The sequence below is a fragment of the Lepidochelys olivacea genome (genome assembly GCF_965140295.1).
Source record: "Lepidochelys olivacea isolate rLepOli2 genome assembly, chromosome: 23".
In the NCBI taxonomy this organism is placed as follows: domain Eukaryota; kingdom Metazoa; phylum Chordata; order Testudines; family Cheloniidae; genus Lepidochelys; species Lepidochelys olivacea.
The window spans coordinates 1222869-1244872 of NC_140433.1; the positions used below are offsets into that span (position 1 = coordinate 1222869).

The 22004-nt window shown below is 56.1% G+C and overlaps 2 protein-coding genes across 5 annotated transcripts in view; both read left to right on the plus strand.

Moving 5' to 3' along the window:
- The first annotated feature begins 4043 nt into the window (after nucleotides 1-4043).
- LOC311511851 (uncharacterized protein C19orf47) lies at nucleotides 4044-17235 on the plus strand. 3 transcript variants are annotated; one of them, XM_084612761.1, is made up of 9 exons: nucleotides 4126-4227; nucleotides 5529-5616; nucleotides 6722-6836; nucleotides 7888-7969; nucleotides 8622-8756; nucleotides 10970-11125; nucleotides 12472-12542; nucleotides 13845-14249; nucleotides 14887-17235. In XM_084612761.1, the coding sequence occupies exons 1-9, from the start codon at nucleotides 4137-4139 to the stop codon at nucleotides 14902-14904; spliced, it is 1161 nt and encodes a 386-aa protein (XP_084468887.1). In that variant the 5' UTR covers nucleotides 4126-4136; the 3' UTR covers nucleotides 14905-17235. The 3 variants fall into 3 exon arrangements, with proteins under 3 accessions (XP_084468886.1, XP_084468887.1, XP_084468885.1); XM_084612760.1 differs by lacking the exon at nucleotides 14887-17235 and having other exon boundaries at nucleotides 4044-4227; nucleotides 10970-11116; nucleotides 13845-14583; XM_084612759.1 differs by lacking the exon at nucleotides 14887-17235 and having other exon boundaries at nucleotides 13845-14583.
- A 1588-nt stretch (nucleotides 17236-18823) lies between these two features.
- Nucleotides 18824-22004, plus strand: part of AKT2 (AKT serine/threonine kinase 2) — a 32903-nt gene continuing 29722 nt past the window's right edge. Inside the window, exons 1-2 of one of the 2 annotated variants that reach the window (XM_084612624.1) lie at nucleotides 18825-18937; nucleotides 21622-21722. The gene's annotated coding sequence lies outside the window, so the exon portion shown is untranslated. Of the gene's footprint in view, nucleotides 18938-21621; nucleotides 21723-22004 lie in introns of both variants that reach the window. The other variant, XM_084612623.1, reaches the window with a different exon arrangement.

Here is a 22004-nt window from a genome sequence, read left to right on the forward strand (position 1 = left end):
ACTTGCCTTCACAAAACCCGGCCCCCCCATCAGGGCCCCCTGAGCAGAGAGGGTGAGGGCTGGATGAGCCATGGAGGCATCCCAGCCCCCCCAAGCTTGTGGCGTCCAGGGATGACATGGGAACTGAACTGAGCCATGCAACAGGAACAGTTTAGTCTGGATTCAAACCAGCACCCTTGAGGTGAATGGACCAACACTTCTGAGCCGGCCAGGGCCCTCCTGTCAGACAGAAGTAGGCAGGATTTATGGACCCCCAACTTTCCTTCCAGGTCAGAGGCCAGGGCCTCAGCTGGTATCAATCAATATGGTTCCATTGCGGCCAACAGCGTGCGGAGTCTGCGGCCACCATGTGAACTGCACAGTCTCAGATTTGAAGCCAAACGGGAAGGGACCATTAGAGTCTCCTGATCTGACTCCTGCAGCCGGCTGGAGCACCGAGCTCTGTAGCCCGGCGTGAGGCTGTTTTTTTGTGTGGTTGCTCCCCCTTATGGAGAGAGGTGGGACAGGGCAAGCAAAGCCCTTTGTTATTACAGTGTCTGTCACGTACTTCAAGATCAGGCCTGCTCCACCTGGGAGGAGGGGTGCAGATCCTTGTTTTACAGAGAGGGAAACTGAGGCACAGAGGTGCCGGGATATGCCCCAAAGACACAAGGGCTGGCCGCTCCCCTGCTTTGCAGCGTGGGGCCATTATCTGCACCCAGGGCTGGGAAATGCTGCCACCCTGCTGAGCGAGTGGAGAAGATTCCTTGGGCCACACATTTGTCTCCTTCCTTGGAGGTTTTTAAGGCCTGGCTTGACAAAGCCCTGGCTGGGATGAGTTGTGGGGGCTTGGTCCTGCTCTGAGCAGGGGGTTGGACTAGATGCCTCCTGAGGTTCCTTCCAGCCCTGATCTTCTATGATGACACAGGGTGCTGGGCTAGGGAGTTTGTGGCAAGAGCTGGGGACAAGAACCCAGGCGTCCGGGCTCCCAGCCCTAACCACGAGACCCCACCCCAGCCCAGGGCCGGGAGGGAACCCAGGCGTCCGGGCCCCACCCCCCAGCCCAGGGCCGGGAGGGAACCCAGGCGTCCAGGCCCCCACTCCTCTCCCAGGGCCAGGAGGGAACCCAGGCGTCCAGGCCCCCACTCCTCTCCCAGGGCCGGGAGGGAACCCAGGCGTCCGGGCCCCCACTCCTCTCCCAGGGCCGGGAGGGAACCCAGGCGTCCGGGCCCCCACTCCTCTCCCAGGGCCGGGAGGGAACCCAGGCGTCCGGGCCCCCACTCCTCTCCCAGGGCCGCGAGAGAACTCACGCGTCCGGGCCCCAGCCCCGCCCAAGGCCGGGAGAGAACCCAGGCGTCCGGGCCCCAGCCCCGCCCAAGGCCGGGAGAGAACCCAGGCGTCCGGGCCCCCACTCCTCTCCCAAGGCCGGGAGGGAACCCAGGCGTCCGGGCCCCAGCCCCGCCCAGGGCCGGGAGGGAACCCAGGCGTCCGGGCCCCACCCCCCCAGCCCAGGGCCGGGAGGGAACCCAGGCGTCCGGGCCCCCACTCCTCTCCCAGGGCCGGGAGGGAACCCAGGCGTCCGGGCCCCCACTCCTCTCCCAGGGCCGGGAGGGAACCCAGGCGTCCGGGCCCCCACTCCCCGCCCAAGGCCGGGAGAGAACCCAGGCGTCCGGGCCCCCACTCCCCGCCCAAGGCCGGGAGGGAACCCAGGCGTCCGGGCCCCAGCCCCGCCCAGGGCCGGGAGGGAACCCAGGCGCCGGGCTCCGGTCGCGCAGGCGCGGGGCAGGGGTGACCGTGCGCCGCCAGGCCCAGGGGGCGGGGCCGAGGCCGCCCCGCGCTCTATGGTTCCCGCCGCCTAGAGGCGGCTCTGCGCGGGCCGCAGGGGAGGCCACTTCCTGTTCTCGCTGGTCGGCGCTTCCGGCTGGGCCTGGCTCCGGGCCCCGCGGAGCAGCGGAGAGGCCGGGCCGGCGCGGCGGTGAGCGGGGGGGTCTGGGGGAGAGTTGGGGGGCAGGGGATGGGGGCGGGGCCGTGGTGACGGGGGGGTCTGGGGGAGAGTTGGGGGGCAGGGGATGGGGCGGGGCCGTGGTGACGAGGGGGAGTCTGGGGGAGAGTTGGGGGGCAGGGGATGGGGGCGGGGCCGTGGTGACGGGGGGGCGCGTGGGAGTCTGGGGGAGAGTTGGGGGGCAGGGGATGGGGGCGGGGCCGTGGTGACGGGGGGGTCTGGGGGAGAGTTGGGGGGCAGGGGATGGGGGCGGGGGGCGCGGGGGGGTCTGGGGGAGAGTTGGGGGGCAGGGGATGGGGGCGGGGCCGTGGTGACGAGGGGGAGTCTGGGGGAGAGTTGGGGGGCAGGGGATGGGGGCGGGGCCGTGGTGACGGGGGGGCGCGTGGGAGTCTGGGGGAGAGTTGGGGGGCAGGGGATGGGGGCGGGGCCGTGGTGACGGGGGGGTCTGGGGGAGAGTTGGGGGGCAGGGGATGGGGGCGGGGGGCGCGGGGGGGTCTGGGGGAGAGTTGGGGGGCAGGGGATGGGGCGGGGCCGTGGTGACGAGGGGGAGTCTGGGGGAGAGTTGGGGGGCAGGGGATGGGGGCGGGGCCGTGGTGACGAGGGGGAGTCTGGGGGAGAGTTGGGGGGCAGGGGATGGGGGTGGGGCAGTGGTGACGGGGGGCGCGTGGGAGTCTGGGGGAGAGTTGGGGGGCAGGGGATGGGGGCGGGGCCGTGGTGATGAGGGGGAGTCTGGGGGAGAGTTGGGGGGCAGGGGATGGGGGCGGGGCCGTGGTGATGAGGGGGAGTCTGGGGGAGAGTTGGGGGGCAGGGGATGGGGGCGGGGCAGTGGTGACAGGGGGGCGCGGGGGGGTCTGGGGGAGAGTTGGGGGGCAGGGGATGGGGGCGGGGCAGTGGTGACGAGGGGGAGTCTGGGGGAGAGTTGGGGGGCAGGGGATGGGGGCGGGGCAGTGGTGACGGAGGGGCGCGGGGGGGTCTGGGGGAGAGTTGGGGGGCGGGGCAGTGGTGACGGGGGTGCGGGGGGGTCTGGGGGAGAGTTGGGGGGCAGGGGATGGGGGCGGGGGCCATGGTGACTAGGGGGTGTCGGGGCATGGGGGGTGTCTGAGGGAGAGTGGGGGGGCTGGGGATGGGACTGTGGGGAGTCTGGGGGACTATCGGGGAGGAATTCGCTCAGCACATGGAGGGCGAGGTGGCTACTGAGGATTTTAGGGGGGAGAAATTCCTGGGGATTTGAGAGGGGTCGTGGGGCAGGGGTCGTGGGTTCCTGATCTCCTGCATTAGACTAAGCAGTTTGTGTCCCTAGCCGGGGGGGGGGGGGGCAGTTTGAACCCAGGCAGTGGCCCCACAAAACCAGCCACTCTTGCTGGTCCAGCTGGAATCATGGTGGGACCAGCCCTCCTGCCTTGAGTGCAGGGCTTTGGGCTAGCCGAGCTCTCGAGGTCCCAGCCCTGATTCCAGCCCTCAGAAAGCCTGGTGAGCAGCTGCTAGTTATTGGTTCCTGTGGCCGCGGCCCGTCCATTTTTTAACTTTCATTCGCTGGCTGAAGCATGGAAATCTCTGTCCCCTTCTCTAATAGGGAAATAGTCCCAGCCAGGCAAGCGAACATGCTCACCAAGCACCCACTCAAGTCACCGTACGCTGCCAGAGCAGCAGGCCCCGCTCTGAACCCTCTGGAAGCGCGGGTCCGAAGTAGATGTTCATTTGCTCCAGCAGTGCATGATAACAAGACCCTGGAGGGATAATGACAGAGAATCATGACCTCGAGGGGGAGACAAGCTGCAGGAGAGAAGGAAATCTTAGCAACCAGATCATGATCCTAAAAATGCTCTCAAGTAATGAGCTAGGGACAGGATATACAGGAAACTGACCACCATTGTCACCATGTGCGTCTGCATGGTCTCCATGAGCTGCCACTGCCCTCTGCGGCTGCCTCTTTAAAAAGCACTGAAGTATTTGTAGCCCAGGGCAAAGGACGAGAGCCTAACGTGGTCTGTCAAAAATCCCTTCTTGTCATAAGAGCCGCCATTGTAGAACCAGACTGGGGGCGTTGTGCTTTAAACTCCTGGCCTGGGAGTGGGTAATGGGCTATTCTTGTTCCATGAATGCCAGCGATGGAATTCTGCCTGCGTCATTTGTGAAGCACAGTTGCCTTAATAATATGTTGCTTCATTGCAGGCTTTTCACCAACGTGATAGCCAGGCCCCGCCGGGGTCTTTCTGGATTTCCCACAATGGTGTCAGTTACAATGGGTAAGTCTGAAATGAGGCTATTTTGATTTTTGAAGGTATCCCCCTTCTTGTGTAAACAGAGATCTCAGTAAGACGATAGCCCCGGCGTAAAGGTGCTCAGAAGAGCAGATTTTATCGCTAACTTTTGTGGCATATTTAAATGTCAGAGGAATTCAGCGGCTGGTGCTTGAGCAGCCAGGCTGATGTGTGACAGCAGCTGTGAATGCTCGGCATGTGGTGCCAGGGATCTGTGTGCTAAACCACAGAAAAGATACTGAAGTGACATTACGATCATGACTGAAACCTCCAAAGGCCAGGAAATCCAGAGATAAAGCTCGTGACTCCACTGCCTGTTGCAGCACATAGAGCATAATGTCCTGCTGTTGTTTAGAGTCCTCTGCAATTCTGATAAACTTGAGGGTGGATTATGAAGAGTTCGTACTTTAATTCTGAGTTTTGTTTCATTCTCACTTTACTTCATGAAGCTTGAGCTTAGAATACATTCCATGCTTTCAGATTGAATGTACCAGCTGATGATGTGATGCTGCTTTAATTTAGGTTTCTCTCTCCTCTCTGTGTTTCCAAATGACTAAGAATTTGATGGATAAGGAAGCTGCAGTGAAGCATTTTCAGTAATAGCTGTGTGATGATTTGTGGCTCGTAAAGGTTTAGCCACCCACTGATTCTTTTCCTCCCCCCAGAGAAGTAACACCAACATCTTCATGAAAGAATAATGTTGAATCTACACAAAACTGGCTAGAGGGAGGGAAGGAAGGCACCTGCTTGGTACTGATTTACCCTGCTGCTGTGTGGGAGTCTCAGGACTTTCCAAGTAGCACTGTGGGGACTCAAAGGTTTGCCTGAGGGCCAGAGTAGTGACTTGCCAGGAGCCCAGGAGATGCATCTAACTGACCTACAGTGCATCAGGTTGTAGTTTCCCTGTGGGAGGCACTGTACAGCCACAACAGAGAGATGGTGCCTGCCCCAATGAGTAAACAATGGAAGTGTCAAACGAGACGACAGCCAGCCAGGGAGTATCAGGCAATGATGAGACCATGTTGGTCAGCACAATGGGCAGTGTTTTCTGATCATCCACAGGCTATCGTGTTATGGTGATTTATGATTTCTCTATTTTTTGTCTGTTTCTCTCTCCCTGTGTCTCAAGCAGTTGTCACTGCCACTGCATGTATTGGCTGGCAGGATGACTACTCTGGGGGCCTGCAGCTCTTGTCAGATCTCTGCCTGGTTCGAGGGCATCAGAGCAGACTGCTGTTAATTTAATCGCATTACTTAGGATCTGTTTTGTGTCTTGCATCTTTCAGCTACATCTGAGTGGATTCAGTTTTTTAAGGAAGCTGGGATTCCTCCAGGCCCTGCTGTCAACTATGCGGTTATGTTTGTGGATAACAGGTGAGGCTTCAGCGAGACACAGGCAACCATTTTCCATCACTTAAAATAAAATAGTGGACATGAACATCCTGAACTGAACATGCTTCACAGTGTCAGCGGCAGACTTATTTCTTCATTAGCCCAGGCTAAAGGAAAGGGGTACATGCTAAACTTCGGGCGCTCTCTGTGCTTACGGCAGCTCACGTCCCTGCTCCCTGCCTCAGCGGGTGAGAAGACATGCTGCTTTTAGAATACCTTGCAGGTGTAAATAGCCCTGTGTATGTTAAGTATTAATTGTCTCAGGGTGAGTTAAACGTCTCTTGAGTTGAATAGGGACTTCCTTTCTGGGTGGGAGGGACAAGTTTGCCACTAAAGAATCTCTTGGGTAATTAATTGTTGGAGGATAATTAGCATTGGAACATCTTCCCCAGGGGTGTGGGGGATTCTCCATCACTGCCAGTTTAAATCAGGATTGGATGTTTTTCTAAACATGCGCGGCAGGTCTCTGGCCTGTGCTCTACAGGGGGTCAGACTAGTGTTCACAGTGGTCCCTTCTGGCCTTGGAATCTTGCTCCTAGCCGTTCTAGTCCCCATCGTTCTGTGTGGAGTCCTGGGCTCCACACCCTGCAGCCCCAGTGAGGATGCTGCTCACATTGCACCAGTATTCTTTTGCTGGGAGGAATGGACATAGCTCTTCGCTCCAGCCTTTCAGCAGCGCTCCTTGGTCCCCCAGCAGGGGTGACACATGAGACTTCTGTCAGATGATCTGACCCTGAGCTTCCCAGCACTTGTGGGCATGTAGATCCTATGATATATTTTGCAGGAGAAAGAAAGGGTATTAGCCCTGGTGTCCTAGCCAAATTCCAGTCTGCTTAATTAGTTACATTAATATTAATCGGATACCTGATTCTCTTTCCCTTCCAGCATTGTGAAGCCTAGCTGCGTTCTGTTACCAGCTGCTGCCCTCCATCGCAGAGCTGAGATATGATCTTTTTGTACTTTAATTATCTTGCATAGGGTTCATGAGGGTCAGTTAACTTGTAAACACTTCGAGATCCTCCAGTGTAGGGTGTGGAAAGTCTTTACCCATTGATGAAGTATTTGCTCCATGCTTTGTTCTCTACAGAATCCAGAAGAACATGCTGCTGGACCTGAACAAGGAGATCATGAATGAGCTAGGGATCACGGTGGTGGGGGATATTATCGCTATCCTCAAGCACGCTAAAGTTGTTTACAGACAGGTAATCTGTCTGTCGGTGGGTTGGTTTGCACTGGTCACACCAGTTGGTTGGTTTGCACTCTTCCTCATCAGTGTGAGCTCAAGTAGGCTTTTCTGTTTGGACAGCCGGAGCTTGGTGCCAGGCTTTTGAACCACAGGGTGTAAAATAGTCTAGGAATCAAATTTTCTAAACTTCAGTGACTTCTGCCCTTTGGGAATGCCTCTGGATTTCCCCAGAAGCAAGGCTCACATTGGAAAGTGAGGATAATTAACCATCGGGACAGCTTTCCAAAGGGTGTGGTGGAGTCTCCAGGATTTGGAGACTTCAGCTCAAGGCTGGATTCTTCTTTCTTTCAATTGCCAGCTACTGGGCTGGATCCAGGACTCACTGGGGTAAACCCTCTGGCCTGTGTTGTGCAGGAGGCCAGACTGGATGATAGTGGTCTGTTCTGGCCTTAATAGTTATGAATTTTAAAGATGTGGCAGCCCATGAAACCCTTCCTAGTGTTCTAACGCATTCCCATAGCACCTTCCGTTTAAAGCTCTCCGCCTGCTCTGAACCCACACAGCCAGGCTGGACAACAGTCCAGTGGCGTAGGAGGGGAGCCTATGCCCCCGTTTTGTGTATGGAGTAAAGCGAGGCAGCGACGTAAGGCTGCATGACTGGGGTCACATAGCAAGTTACTGGCAGAGTTTGGAATAGAACCCAGGAGTTCTGACTCTGGCCCCTTTCTCTGAGCACTAGACAGTGCTCACTTCCCGATGAATGCTGAACTTGAGAGGTGAGGGGAAAGTGCTAGACATAAGCTCATTCCTATGCCAAACCCTGGGCAGAGAGCGGCTCTTACGCTGTATTGGCCTGTTTGGAGCCTTCCGGCCCATCTGAGGGAGCCGGGTGTCCATGCTGCTTCAGCCCTAAGAACCATCCCGAGGGGAGTCCGAGAGCCATGCGGGTGTTTGCTCTGCTTGAACGGAGCCTTCATATTGCATTGGGACTTTGCCTCCACGCTGTCAGGGAGAGCAAGGGTGACGGGAAATCCTGTCGAATGGGAAATCGCCTTGGTCTCTTTTAGGAGATGTGCAAGGCAGCTACTGAATCGGTGTCCTCCAACCAGCCAAGTGCGCAGTCCGAGCGCCGCAGGAGCACCACCAGCGGTACGTACAGGCCCGCGGGACCGACCCTGGGCTTCGGCACGCGCCGTAAATCGGGTCTCTCCTTCCCCCTCCTAAGCTCCGGTGTTCCGCCTCACGTCTCCTCCGAAAGGGAGTCTCACACCTAATCTACATATGCTGGAGCATGTGGCAGCTGTCTTCATCTTCAGTACTGATCTGTAGCCCATGGAGACCTCAGGTCCCAGCAGAAGATGCGCTGGCTTGATTCTGTCTGTCTGGTGATTCCCACTAGGCCTGATGTTGCCTATGGGCTGCTCTTCTGTATTCAAAGGAGGGTGCCATTGTCTGGGCCACGCTTTGGCCACTCTCAGCTTAGTGGCTTTTAGCTTCCCAGGACGCAGTCTCTTGTCTTTATGAATATGGTACTAGAATTGCTTGGGAAATGACTTCGTTGCTGGCTCTCCTGCTTTCCTGGGGTGTAGGCAGCAGTTGTAATACCCGTCGTCCTCTGCACCACTCCGTTGTTTAACGGGGCAGGGCTAGCACACAGGGATGCTTTTTCCTTCTCAGCCTGACCAAGCCCCTGGGGGTTGGGAGCTAGGGAGCAGAACAGGAGCCCCGCTCCGTCATGTACGCTAGGAATACGTCACCGGTGCCTGATGTAGCTCTGTCACCAGCTATTCTTGCCTTCCAGCTGCCACCCGTATGATCGCTAACAGTTTAAGCCGAGATTCGCCACCTGCTACCCCTGTCCGTAGACCCGACAACAGTACGTCCAAAATCTCTGTTACTGTGTCCAACAAAATGGCTGTGAAGAACGCAAAAGCAGGTATGAGGGAAACCTCTGAAATGCAGCATTGGGAGCTCTTTTTTTCTCTCATTATTCTAAAGTGTTAGGTACTGTTGCTGTGAGCTACTTACCCGCTGCTGTGCTCCACCCCAGAGCTGGTTGCGTTTCAGTGGTGAGCGTGGTGATTTCTGCCTGGTTGTGTGATTACTGATTATGTTTTGTGTATGGGCCTGTAAGGTGCTGTGTAAATGTAAATTACCGTTCTAAATAATTGGAGGGGGGGGGATCTCAAAATTGCCATTATATCCATAACCTCCCACTTCCAGGTCACCAGTTCAGATCCAGCCTAGTCTAGAGGTGCTGCCATCTAGTCGCTGTTGGTGGTGGTCATGGTTCAGGAATTTCTGCCCCTCTGTCCCCTCTTGTGGTCTTGTCCAAGTGCACCTATTCCCTCAGGATTCTCCCGCTCTCAGACTGGGATACGAGGCTATGGCACTGTGCTTATGCCCAGCAGGTGCTACTGACCTCAGAAGCCACAGGTCTGTTCCTCTGGGGCTTGTGACCAGCACTGGACACAGTGACCCCAACCAGCCCTCTTAAAACAGAGCTTTGTTTAATCTCAGCAGGAGGAACCCGGCCTAACAAGAGAATAGAGCTTAAAACAGAAAAAAGCCCACATGGGTGTTTACCTGCCTAGAGGCTCGTCTTCCTTTGGCAGAGACCCTAGCAGACTCAGCTTCCTCATCACCCTCAGCCTCAGGAAGTCGGGGGGCAGTTTCTCCCCGTTAACTGTCTATCCAAACCAATCTCTCTCCCTTCCACGGAGCATGTTTCTTTAAATCCACCTCAGGCTTTTGAGCTCTTCCCCATTCCTGAACTCTGTGTGTCCCAGTTCTGGGAAAGCTGGGTTTGGCGACAGCATATCACAGTTAATTGTCTGGGGTGTTTGCTATGGGGCTCCTATCTGGGCTGTTGTCTGTTTTCCTAGGTAGTTTCCTGTCCCCCTGGTTACTGAATTAATGCAGTGTGTGCATAACAGTAAACATTTCTGCAATACTCAGACAAACATATAGAGCATATAAAATTCATAGATCGTTACAGGCAACTCCAAATCTATCAATGGGGGTCTCAGTCCAGGTCCCAGAGGACAGATATTCCCTTCGCTGAAATCCACCCCCACAACTAACAACAATAAGTGGTTGTCAATATTCCCAGCAGGGGAGCCAAGGGCTGCATGATCAGCAGAGAGCGAGCTCTCCTGGGGGATGCGGGGGCTCCCTCCAGGGCTACCCTCTGTATGTACTTTGTTGGATAGAGGATGTCAGTCCCACGGCTGGCAGGCCTGCTAATGCTAAAGTCCTACTCAAATGGCAGCTGGTCACAGGTGATCTGCACTGCACGGGGACTTTGGGGGAATATTTCTGCCAGTTGTTCTGATCCAAAGTCCAGCACTGAAATGTACTTAGCAACTCTGGTTTTGTAGTTGCCTCATTATTAGCTGGGTCCTGTATGAAAGGAATATGGTGGAAAAACAGGGCCACAGAAATAAACCCAACCGTGTTCTTAAATCACTGCATAAAGGCCTCTGGGCAGAAGTGGTGACCAGGGAACCTTCTGGGTCATGTAATGATCTCCCAAAAGCTCTTTGGATGGAACAGGGAGCTCAGACTAGTTCGTGGGAAGACTGGCTGGAACAGAGCAAATGGCCTCACGGATAGCTGAATTGGCACACCCAGAGCAGCTGGCAGCCCTGCCCCAGTTCTGGGGATGAAGCAGTGGAGGGAGCTTTGGAGTGAGGTCTCCTTGTGGAGACTTCAGTTAGTTCTACCAGATCCACTCCTGAGCAGTGCGGTGTGGTCACCAGTGACGCTACAGCCCAGGAGAGGAACCAAGTGCAGCATGGGATGCAGTGTCCGTAGTGTTCTTTGATGGGTCTCTTTCTCTTTCCCCAAACTGTTCATCTGCAGTGGATCTGCCAGTCACTGAGGCCAAGCAGCTGCCTTCTCTGCAGGCCTTCTGGAGAGCAGAGAGTGCATCACAGCTGCTCTAGGGTACTCAACTCTGGCCACAAAGTGTGACTGGTGGGGCTGCAGAGCTGTCTGCCTTAATCCGTCCCTAAATATTGACTCCTCTGCCCCGAGCCTCTGGAAGCAAAACGCTTTATCCAGCAGGGTCCCCGGAGTGCGGGAGCTGATGGGGTAAAGCTGGAGTTAGCAGAGTCTGATCTCTTCTCCCCTTTGGCTTTTCCCCAGCTTTATGCGATCCAGCGGACGAGAGCCTGGTGGGCCCGGTGAAGCGACGACGAGTTACAGCGGAGATGGAAGGGAAGTACATCATCAACATGCCAAAAGGTACCACGCCCAGGACTAAGAAAATCCTGGAACAGCAGGCAGCAAAAGGTACCACTGGTATGTTCTTAGCCCCTTGGCAAAGTGTGTGTCTGTGCCTTCCCCAGATCCATTTGGCACATGGACGAACCCCGCATCAAGAGAGACCAGGTGGAGGAGCTCATATCTTTTATTGGACCAACTTCTGGTGGTGAGAGAGACCAGCTTTCCAGTCACACAGAGCCCTCCATCAGGGCTGGGAAGGAACTCCCAGCAAAGTGCAAGGCAGAACAGAGTTTAGCACAGTCAGTCTTACGATCTGTGCTAGCGACTTATGCTAAACAATCTGTTCCACCCTGTAGTTAGTTGTGACGCTCCAGGTACGCTTCCCAGCCCTGAAGAAGAGCTCTGTGCTTGTCTCTCACCAGCAGAAGTTGGTCCAGCAAAAGCTATTACCTCACTCCCCTTGTCTCTGCTGTCTGACATGGGTACAGCTGCACTGCCTGCCCCCTGATGTCTTACAGTGAATGTGGCTGCTGGTGATTAGCAGAGACCTAGTACTTAAGACACGCTTGTAAAATAGAAGGTGAACGGTACTTCCACGCCCGCTCAACGAGGTCGTGTGACGGGGAAGGGGGGCGAGCCACGTCGAACCAGCCCTGTGAGACTGACAAACTAGGGGTCACACACATGAGGCCTGATCTAGACATGGAGTTGGTACTAGTGGGTGTGATATCATTAACAGTGTGGTTATACTGGTACAGCCCCTAGTGTGGAAGCATTTATGGGTACCGAGGTGCCTTGTACTGGCACAGCTTATTCCTCTCCCCATGTGGAAATAGCTGTACTGGGGTAAAGCATCTGGGCACTGCGTCCACATGAGGGGTTGTGGACATTCAGTTAGGCTGCTATAGTTGAAGGGGGACAACTTTTTAGCCTAGACAAGGCCTTCGTGTATGTGGGACTTTCAAGGGAGGCCTGAAAGCCAAGGTCCTGTTGAGAGTCATGCGGAGAGCCCGAGAGCACCTGGCTGGTTTCTGTGAGAGTCCTGGCCAAGTGCTCCTTTCCCGCAATGTCGAGCAGCATGTTGTACCCTGGCCGCTGTGCTCCACTCCAGAGGTGGCTGCATGTTAGGAGTGCTGTGCGCACACGAAGTCTTTGCAGCTCTTTGTGAGCCTTTGGAAGGAAGAGTGGGAGAGGCATGTCAAATATTCTCCTTCGGATGTCGGTGTGGGTACCGTCTGCAGTGGGGTTTGCAGCATCTGCTGCCAACGGGCCGGGGGGGGTATTTATAGAGGCAAGGTGGCCATTTCCTGCTGAACTTGGCTCACATCTGATGTGATGCCCCTTGTGGGTTTCCTAAAACCTTCCCCAGTTTCCTTCTTGTGGAAGCCTGAAAGCCCTTCTCTCATCTTTGCTGCTGCCAGGTGTGCCCAGGACATCTGTGTTTGACCGGCTGGGAGCTGAGATGAAGGCAGACACAACCACTGGGAATAAGGTGAGAGGGAAGGGTGTTTCCATGGTGGTGGAACCTGACTAGCTTGTGAGAGAGCACAGGGGCTGCGAGCGCCCTGCGTCCTGGCCAGAAGTCCCTTGCTGTGCTCTGTGTTCCATTGAAATCCAGGGCATGGCTCACCGTGAGGGTGGGACAGTCTGGCTCCTGGTGTCATAACCAGGCGTGTATGCTTTGCACGCACAGGGCAGAAATGCTGTTGGTGGGGGGGTCTCGGAGCTCCTTCTCCTCCAGCTCGGTGTTACCGCTCTGTGGCCCATCGCTGGTGTACTTGGGCTCCCAACCTGAGCGTTCCTGTTCTCACAGCCGCCTTCATTGCCTTCACGTCGATTCATTCAGGATCCGCAGCCACAGTTGAAAGGCTGAGAAGGGGTCAGGTCATTTCTGCTACAGCTGGCGTTCGTTAAATCAGAGAGAGCAAACCCTCCGCTCCCTGGCCGTTTGCGGCCTCTGTGAAAAGATTCAGGTCTGGGATCCATTCCTAGTGGACAGGTGCTCGTGTCACAGAAATAACCACGATACTTAGCGGCCTTGTTGGCCGCCTTAACCAAGAGAGGGTGTTAAATGATCCACGGAAACGAAGGTCCCCTCTGGGCCATGGTGTGCATGTCGGGGGAGGGGGGAAGCACGTGCCCTGATGCTTCTCTGCCTGTTCTGGAGGTGAAGGACTTGGGTCTCTATGGTTGACACGTAACACCTGTCACTGTTAGCACATTCACATCAAAACCTGAGGCGCACCTGAAACAGAGAGGTGGTGCTGGACTGGGATTGAGGAATCCTGCGATCTGTTCCCAGTTCTGCCACCAACCTCTGGGTGACCTTGGGCTAGTCATGCCCCCCTGTTCCTCAGTTTCCCCAACTCTGCTATGGGCTAGATACTGATCTCGTGTTGAGATCTAGAGACAGAAATTTCTACCTCAGAGCAAGGTGGTCGTGTGATTATTAACCCTCCAGAATTGTATGGCTCTCTCCAATGAACATGAAGTGGAAGAATATTTTACCGACCATGCTCCGTTTTAGGAGAAGAATAATCCCTTGCTCTGATCTAGCACTTTTTGTCAGTGCATCTTGGAGCACATTGCAAAAGAGGGCTATATAATTTCTCCCATTTGGGGAAACTGAGGCATGGTGCGGAAAGGGGACTTTCCCCAGGTCACCCAGCAGGCAGATAGCGGAGCTGGGAACAGAACCTGTGTCCCAGTCCAGTTCTCAGTCCACTAGGCCAAACTGCCTTCCCATTTTTATTCCTTTTGCGCATGTGTGACTAATGCCTGGGATGCATTGCAGCCTACAGGGGTCTTCAGCCGACTGGGGGACACACTGGAGGCAGAGGAGGATAAAGTCACAGAGAGCGACGACGACTGCTCCGTCCTGCAGTATGCTGGGGTCCTGAAGAAGCTCTCCAAGCCTTTACGCAAGGAAAGTGCCAAACCAGGAGTAACCATCAAAGCAAAAGCCACGAGCTCGGAGGCAAAACCAGCTGTGACGACCATTCGGCGACTTGGCAACAAGAGCACTAGCCTGGCGGCGAAGGAAAAGAAGCCGGAATCAGCGTCCAAAGTCAGTGTCGTACAGAGACTGGGCAAGCCCGCCCTGCCCACTGAGGCCCAGGACAGCAGCGTCACCAGCACGAAGAACAAAGCTGAGCCGCAATTCAGGGTCACTCTAAAGAGGACTTTGGGTAGTGCTAAGGTAAGCAGCACCAGTGAAATCTATAGCGCTCAGATGGACAATACAGGGACTGTTAGTGTCTTTAAAAGACTGGGCAAGAAGGCAAACTGACCCGTGAAAAGCGCCTGGAAGGTTTGGTTCTGTGGCCGCTAGCGTCCGAACCACTTTGTCCTTCGTCTGCATTGTTACCACTCTCTTGACGTGCGTGAAACCCTCTGTGGGGGATTCCCCGAGACCCGTCTCTGTCTCCTTCGGCAGGATCGGGGCGCCTGGCCCACACCCAACTTGGCTTGAGTGGAGTGTGCGTTTGCTCTGATCCTGGCTCATTCCTTACCATTAAACTCAAAGGGTGCGAGCTGCTGTGTGAAATGAGTTGGGATTCTTGCATGGTGGGTGCCTACGTCAAAACAGAACCATCACAATTGGTGTCAGTTGTGAGCCCCCTTGTCTGGAGGCCTCAGCAGAGACGACCAGGCGAGAATGGGCCATGGAGACTACGCCCCTACTCCCTCAGTGGGTCTGCGGCACGGCGGAAGCCTGGGCTCTGGATAACGGAGGGTTTTCTTCTCCCAGGCTGTTGTCCGAGCACCTTTCACCAGCGCTAAAGTTCACTGAAAGCTTTTTTCTATTCTTTTTTTCTATCTTTTTCCCTCTGCAGGTTCTTGCCTGTATCTAGGAAGTAGCATCTCGAGGTCTCCGTACAGAGATAATATGGAGTGGGGACACTGTGCTGGAACTCTTGAGTCTAAGAGGGTTTCCTAGCAACCTATAAAACCAAACGTAAGGGCTCCAGGACACTGCGCAGACGTTTGTTTGAATGTTGTCAGTCCAAGAGTATTAATCTAAGAACCACGGGAGATGTCTCTTCTCCTTCCGTCCTCACGCCTGCTCTTGTGCGAACATTTCTTAGTACCTTTGCTAGCTTCGCTGCACCTGCCTCTTCCCAGTACAGCCTTGCACTTGTGTTCCAGGCATGGGTTTCCACCCGGCTCTGTGCAGACATTGCACTCTGAGAGGTGTGGCATGGGTTCTAACAGGTCCGTGGGCAGCTCCAGTGTCTGCCAGGAGCATGCTACGCGTATGCGTGGCCTGGATGTGTTTGGTCAGTTCAAGAAATAATATTTTGTTTGCGGGGGAGGGGGAGAGAGTTTGTTCAGACTTCAGTGGCCAGTTGCCCTAAACTGTAAAGGCTGTCCAATTCTGCACAGGGCCAGCTTTCTCTTCGGATTTCCCAGGTCAGATCGATCGGCCTCATCCCCAGAGGCTAGATACTGGCGTTGCTTTCCCGGAGGCAGCAGAGCTGCCCTCTCCTGAAGGGATTTCAGCACCCTCGTGCTGAGTGGCTTGGTTTTGAGTAGGCCGGAGACTCAGCAGTGAAGTAATTTTGCACATGTGCAAATACAAAGGCAGATGTCTGGCTTTGGTTACGTCTCAGCTTCTCTGTCCCCAGGGAAGGCAACAGGCCTTGCTCCCCTTCCTAAAAGGCAGGACTCCTGTACATTATTTTCTGTAGGGAGACTAGACGGTTATGCTGCTGTGTCCAGCCTGGGACAGGAGCCAGGGTCGCTACCATGCTGTGTGGTGGACCCCACGCAAAGCCCCATTCCGAGTGGACACGTGCCTGTATCGAAGAGCCACGGGTGCAGTTGGTGCTGTCACTCCTGGGGGAAAGGCCGAGGACCGAGTCCTCTCTCCCATCTCGGTCAGAACGTAGCATATGACGGGCAGCTTGTCCTGTTCCGTGAAGAGAGGGTAGTCACAGGGCTGTGGGCCAGCTAGTTCCAATGGCAGTTTGTGCTCCCCTCTTCCCCTCCCTAAAGGGGGTTACTCCTCCCTAGTAGGTACTGGGGGAGCGGGGAAGAGGTTAATGCCCGTCAGGCTAGCTGGGCAGCTGTCTGGAGTTCACAGACAAAGCTTGGCAGTGTCCCGAGAGAGGTTCCCTGGCTCTGTACCTGCTGGAACACCAGACTAAGGTGGTCACATGCAGCCCACAGACCTGGAGCATGGCGTGCAGCCGCACCCTCCCTTGGTGAGTGCTGCAGGATATTCGGGTAAAGAGCACTAGGTTAGCGCTAAGTGAGTTATCTTACTAAAGAGAGTGTAACCTGCCAGATAGGCCCCAGCTGGCAACGCTCCATCTTGGCATAGCCGGATATGCTGGGAGCATCTGTGGGACATGGCGCCGGAGCAAAGATGAGTGGCTGCCGTTGGCTTCCTTACCAACTGATTAAGTGTGGTTGTCACTGTAGACCACCTCTGCCCTAACACCAATGCTGCGTTAGCCTGCCATGTCGTCGTGCGGTGTCAGGTCTCTCTCTATTGATACTGCAGCTGAGGCGCTGGACTGAAGGACTGACTGTTAATCCAAACAACGATTCCTCCATCTTTTATCTACTGTTCTTTATTAAGCCAAACAGGCGGTTTAATGTCTCTGGATATAGGCCTCCTCCTGAAGGAGATCCTGTCACCTTTTTTGCTGTGGGTTTACTGCATCCCTTTAGCTTTTCTATTTTATAATCTGGTTTTCAGTGGTTGCCTGTATTGGTCTTCCTGTTTGTTCTGAAGTGCTAACTTTTCTTGTGAAACGCCCACTTTGCAGGCTCCTTAGGCTTTATAACGGGGTTAAAACAGGAGTGTTCAGCTGTGCGATGGAGATGAGGAGGAGAATCTTTGCTGCAGGGTGTTTCTGAAGGGAGGGGATGGGGTTATTGGATCCAAGAAAGGGAAGTTTGGTTTTTTTCCCCCCCAAAGACAAAATAGGAAAGATGGCATAACCCATTACTGAGCATTTTCGTTGTGCCTGCAAAAGGAGGGGTAAGTGTTCTGAATGTTTTTACACTGTTGGAGGCAAAACACTTTTTTTAAGGAGGAGAATGAAATCTGCACCCAGGCTACATTGTGTAGTCAGCGGCCAGGAGGCAGTAGAGATTTGTGTAATGCACTCAAGGCACGTGCCAGGATTCTTCAAGGATTCAACGTGCTGTTGCAATAAAGCATAAAAAAGACATACTCCTCTCATCCCTCCTTGGGCTTTAATGGATCTCTGCTGCTCGGAAATCCCTTTGGTTGCTTTTAAAGCAGAAGTCATGGTCTGGGGTGGCCTTGCAGATAGGGATAGTGCTATCGACTTACTGAGCACCTTCAGAGCCTCCGTGTGAAAAGAGCTGCACAATGGTGGACGTTATCCCCCTCTTGCAGATAAACTGCTAGTCAGAGTGCAGTGGTGGCCTGCCCAAGGAAGGGTCATGGCAAATCCGGGGGCAAGGACCCGGAGTCCTCGTCCCAGTTTGAGATGTCCGACTCTGGCTCCTAGAGACTAAACCACCCCCTTCTGCCCAGGGTGCTCAAAGCGTTTTACCCCTAGCAGTTTTGCAGGGAGTTTGTGCTTGTATTGAATATCTGCGGTAGCAGGTACCCCGTTTTTCCATTGACTCTGTTCCCTGGGGCAAAACTACCACGGTGCTGCCCAACAGCGTCTGTGAGACACTGTTGTTTTGCTAGTCTCTCCTCTGTTGCCTGGCAAAAGAAAATCCGAGGGTTTTAATTAACACTTGTCTTCCTGCTCCTGCTCTTCACCAGATCCCAGGGCCAGAAGGGAGCTTTCTGATCGGCTAGTCTGACCTGTCTAACCCACCTGCCCTCACTGCTGTTGCTTCATCCTTCCCGCCCTGTGCTTCCTTCGCTCAGCAAGCTCTTTACTGAGGATGCTGCTGAGTTCTGCCCCCCTCTTTCCCCCCGTGGGGATACTGCCATCTCTGCTTCCTGTGCCAAGGGGTAGCGTAGCAGCGCTGGTAAGCAGCTGCTGTGTTCCCCCCTGCCCTGGGGTGGGGGTGAGGAGGGGATGTATGGAATATATACACTGTAAAGTGTGTAGGATGCAACCCAAGAATTGTGATGTGTGTTGCAAATACACTCTAGCAAACGCTCCTAGGCTGGACCCCTAGGCTGATTTCACTGCTAAATCTGCTTTCTAGGTGTCTGCACAGCCAGGGGAGGTTAGCACACCCCCAGGAGTCCTGCAGGCACCAGGCTGAGCTGGGCTCAGCTGCTGCAGGGTGGATGTGTGTCTGAGGGCGTGGGGCTAGTGCCTGGTGGGGGCTAGTGCCTGGTGGGGGCTAGGCTGTGGGGTTCTCCTGGGGAGGGGGTGGATGGAGATCAGGCCCTGCCCTGCCCCCCCCCCCCAGGACTCAGGGTTCTGCTGGCAGCTGGGGGGGGGATCAGCCCCCCCCCCCGGACCCCGGGGTTCCTGTTTCTACCCTAAGCCTAACCCCGCACTGTTTGCGTCTCCAAAATCAATTATGCTCTATGGAAATTTATGCAAATCTATGCAGCGGCCAGAGGGCGGGGCTCTCAGGGCGCCCCGCCCACCAGCGGTTGCAAAGCGCTGCCAGCGTGCGGACGTGGTAGACTGAGAGGCGGGGGGCATGCGCACTGGGCTCCAGTCCGGCGCAGGCGCAGTCAGGCGCCGCCTGCCGATGCCGCTTGGCCGCATGCGCAGCGCGCCCTGTCCCGCCGTTTCTGCGCAGTGCGGCCCCTGGGCGGGCCCCGTCCCGACCCCCGCTTCCGGTGTATTGGAACCCGGGGGGCGGGGTTTCCGGGAGCGCGGGTGCTGCGGGGCCTGACGCGGCGGTGGAGCTGGGCCCCGCGGGGAGGGAGGCGGCACCGGGATGAGCAGCAGCCGCCGAGGGAGCGCGGGGCGCCCGTGACAGGTGGGGAGGCGGCCCCCCCCCGAGCGATCCCCCGCGATGGTACCGCCCGGGCCCCCAGCTTGCCCCCCCCCCCGCGATGGTACCGTCCGGGCCCCCCTGCCCGCACCCGCGCGATAGTACCGCCCGGGCCCCCCGCCTTCCTTCCCCCGCCACGGTTCCGCCCGGGCCTCCTCCCGCGATGGTACCGCCCTGGCCCCCCCCGCCCCCCCGTGGTACTGCCCAAGCCCCCTGCCGGCTCTCCGCCACGGTACCGCCTTGGCGCCCCCTCCCCGCGATGGTACCGCCCGGGCCCCTGTCCTCACCCCCCCCCGCCATGGTACCTGCCGGGAGCCCCCCCCGTTCCCCTTCTCCCTGATGGAACCGGCCCGAACCCCCGGGCCGGGCGGGGGGGGCTCTCCCCGGGGGCGCGCGGCCTGGGGGGGGGTGTCTGTCCCCAGGGGGGCCCGGCCTGGGGGGGGGCCCGGCCTGGGGGGGGTCTGTCCCCAGGGGGACCGGCTGGGAGGGGGGCCCGGGCTGGGGGGGGGTCTATCCCCAGGGGGGCCTGGGCTGGGGGGGGGGTCTGTCCCCAGGGGGACGAGCTGGGGGGGGCCTGGGCTGGGGGGGGTCTGTCCCCAGGGGGGCCCGGGCTGGGGGGGGGCCCGGGCTGGGGGGGGTCTGTCCCCAGGGGGGCCCGGGCTGGGGGGGGGCCCGGGCTGGGGGGGGTCTGTCCCCAGGGGGGCCCGGGCTGGGGGGGGTCTGTCCCCGGGGGGACCGGCTGGGAGGGGGGGCCCGTGCTGGGGGGGTCTGTCCCCAGGGGGATGGGCTGGAGGGGGGGGTCTGTCCCCGGGGGGACCGGCTGGGAGGGGGGGCCCGGGCTGGGGGGGGAGTCTGTCCCCGGGGGGATGGGCTGGAGGGGGGGGTCTGTCCCCGGGGGTGCCGGCTGGGAGGCGGGCCTGGGCTGGGGGGCGGTCTCCCTTGAAAGTTCAGCAGGGACCCTGGCTTGGGGTTTCTCTCTCCAGGGGGAGGATCTGGGGGAGGCAGCTCTGGAAGGTGATTCTGCTCTCCGGCCACCCGCCCCCCTGCGCCGTCACCCTTCTCCAGCGCAAGCTTCTGCCTGTCCGGCTGCTCTCGGTGGCACCTTCCTGTCCGAAGGCCACCGGGCACCCCTTCCTCTTGTGCGGCTCCACGCCCTGCTAGGTTCGGGGCTGGAGTGTCTGTGACACCGGTACCCTCCTGCCCCAGTCCCAGGCACCTGCCTCCCCTGATCGCCTTTGAAAATCTCAGTGGTTGGTACAAAGTGTGGGGGCCCTGGGGAAGGGCATATCCTGTTAGGAATGTGTGTTACGAACCTGTCCTTAGCGCTTTCACCCTTGTGCTTTACGGGACAATGCTGAGACCCAAAACGGTGTCGTCTCCTCCTGGAGAATCCCTGTGTAACTTGTGCCTCCAAAACACCGAGAATGTCTTGCTGTTTGTCACTAAGACTTCTTTGAAAGCATCTGCTCCTTGCCATTTTATCCACAGGACAGGATGTAGGACGTCGTAGAGATGCAAATCTTTGAAACTAGTGTTTGGCTTCTGTTTTTCATTGCCACTTGGAAACCATAAACACTTAAAAATACACCCAAACTGTGCAAGTTGTAGGGCTGTATTTTTATCTCTGCATGCCAGTGACAGGGCTGAAAACCACTTGCTCTTCACTCTTGTGGATTCTTACTTGTCATCAGAATCCCTCGATAGCAGTATGGTTTGCTGTCAATATGGGAAAGCTGGGTAATAAACAAGGCAATATACTAAAAATAACTCAGAATAGCATTCGGGGCTTTGAAAACAGGTTTGTCTGCTTGCTTGCTGGTAAGTTAGAATTGGCAAGTGGGCAGTTGATGTTCTCCTTGTTGTTTCCATCTTCCGTTGTGCTTTGGGCAGCAGGTGCAATCTTGCTCTGCGTTGTACATAAGGTTGTATTAGAAATCCCAGCTTGTGTTGGCATTGAAAAATATAGAAAAGCAGATTTCCATAGGCCTTAAAATACAAGGGAGGTTAAGTTAATACTGAGCTTTTAATCTTAGCTTCCTGGAACTCGATTGCTTGGATTTCCCACTCTTGAAATGTTTTAACGCTATCACTTTTGTAGGCAATATGATTTGATTATAGTTGAGGTCAGAGCTCCATCCTGCTGGACAGACCCTGCCTCAAACAGCGGAGATGCTAAGACAAGATAGACCCAGGGTGCAAGTGGCGGCTGAGGCCCAGAATGGCGAAATAACTTCTCAGCTGAAGTTGCAGCAGGGCAGTGGCAGATCTGGGAACGGGAGCAAGGTTCTCTGACTGCTGGTCCAGCGCCGCCACCAATGGACTGCACTGCCTCAAAGATTAACTGTGTCCATCTGTCTGCTCTAAGGCAATGACTTCAGTGGGACGCTTTTGAGCAAAACGCTCTTTTGTCAGTGTTTGCAGGGTGGTTAAAAACACCGCTCTCCAGATAATTATCCAGCCTTCGGCTTTGCTGGCTGGAGTTGTAAGGGGGTAAGGAGGTGCAGTGCAATCTTGCAGAGAAGAGTAGAGGCGAATTTCAGGTGAAGGGGCTGTTCGTGTGGGGAAGAGGCTCTCCTTTGCCAGATGCAGTGTCTGCCCCAAACTTAGTCAAGGCTCAGTTGTAAGCAATTACGGTTGTTTGCTTTTCATTCAAGACTGTCCCCTTCCAGTAGGAGCTGAGCATGTAACCAGAGCTGGCCTGGTGAGAAACGGGCAATCAGGGCTTCCTGACGGAATGTACGAGGGGATTCTCAGTTTTCCACTGGAACAGGTAAAACTGTTGAAATCTGTACAGCTTCTTCATGGTCATTTTACTAAGGCTCACCTCCCCGCGCTCCTCCTGAAGCATGGGGTAGCATGACAGCTGTCCGGGAAATGAGTCTGGTCTAATAGAACAGGGAATGGAAGTCAGAACTCCCGGGTTCTGTCCCCACTCTGGGAGGCGAGTGGTGTCTAATTGTTAAAGCAGGGGGGCTGGGAGCCAGGACTCCTGGGTTCTATCCCCAGGCCTGGGAGAGGAATGACGTCTAATGGTTAGATGGTGAAGTCTAAA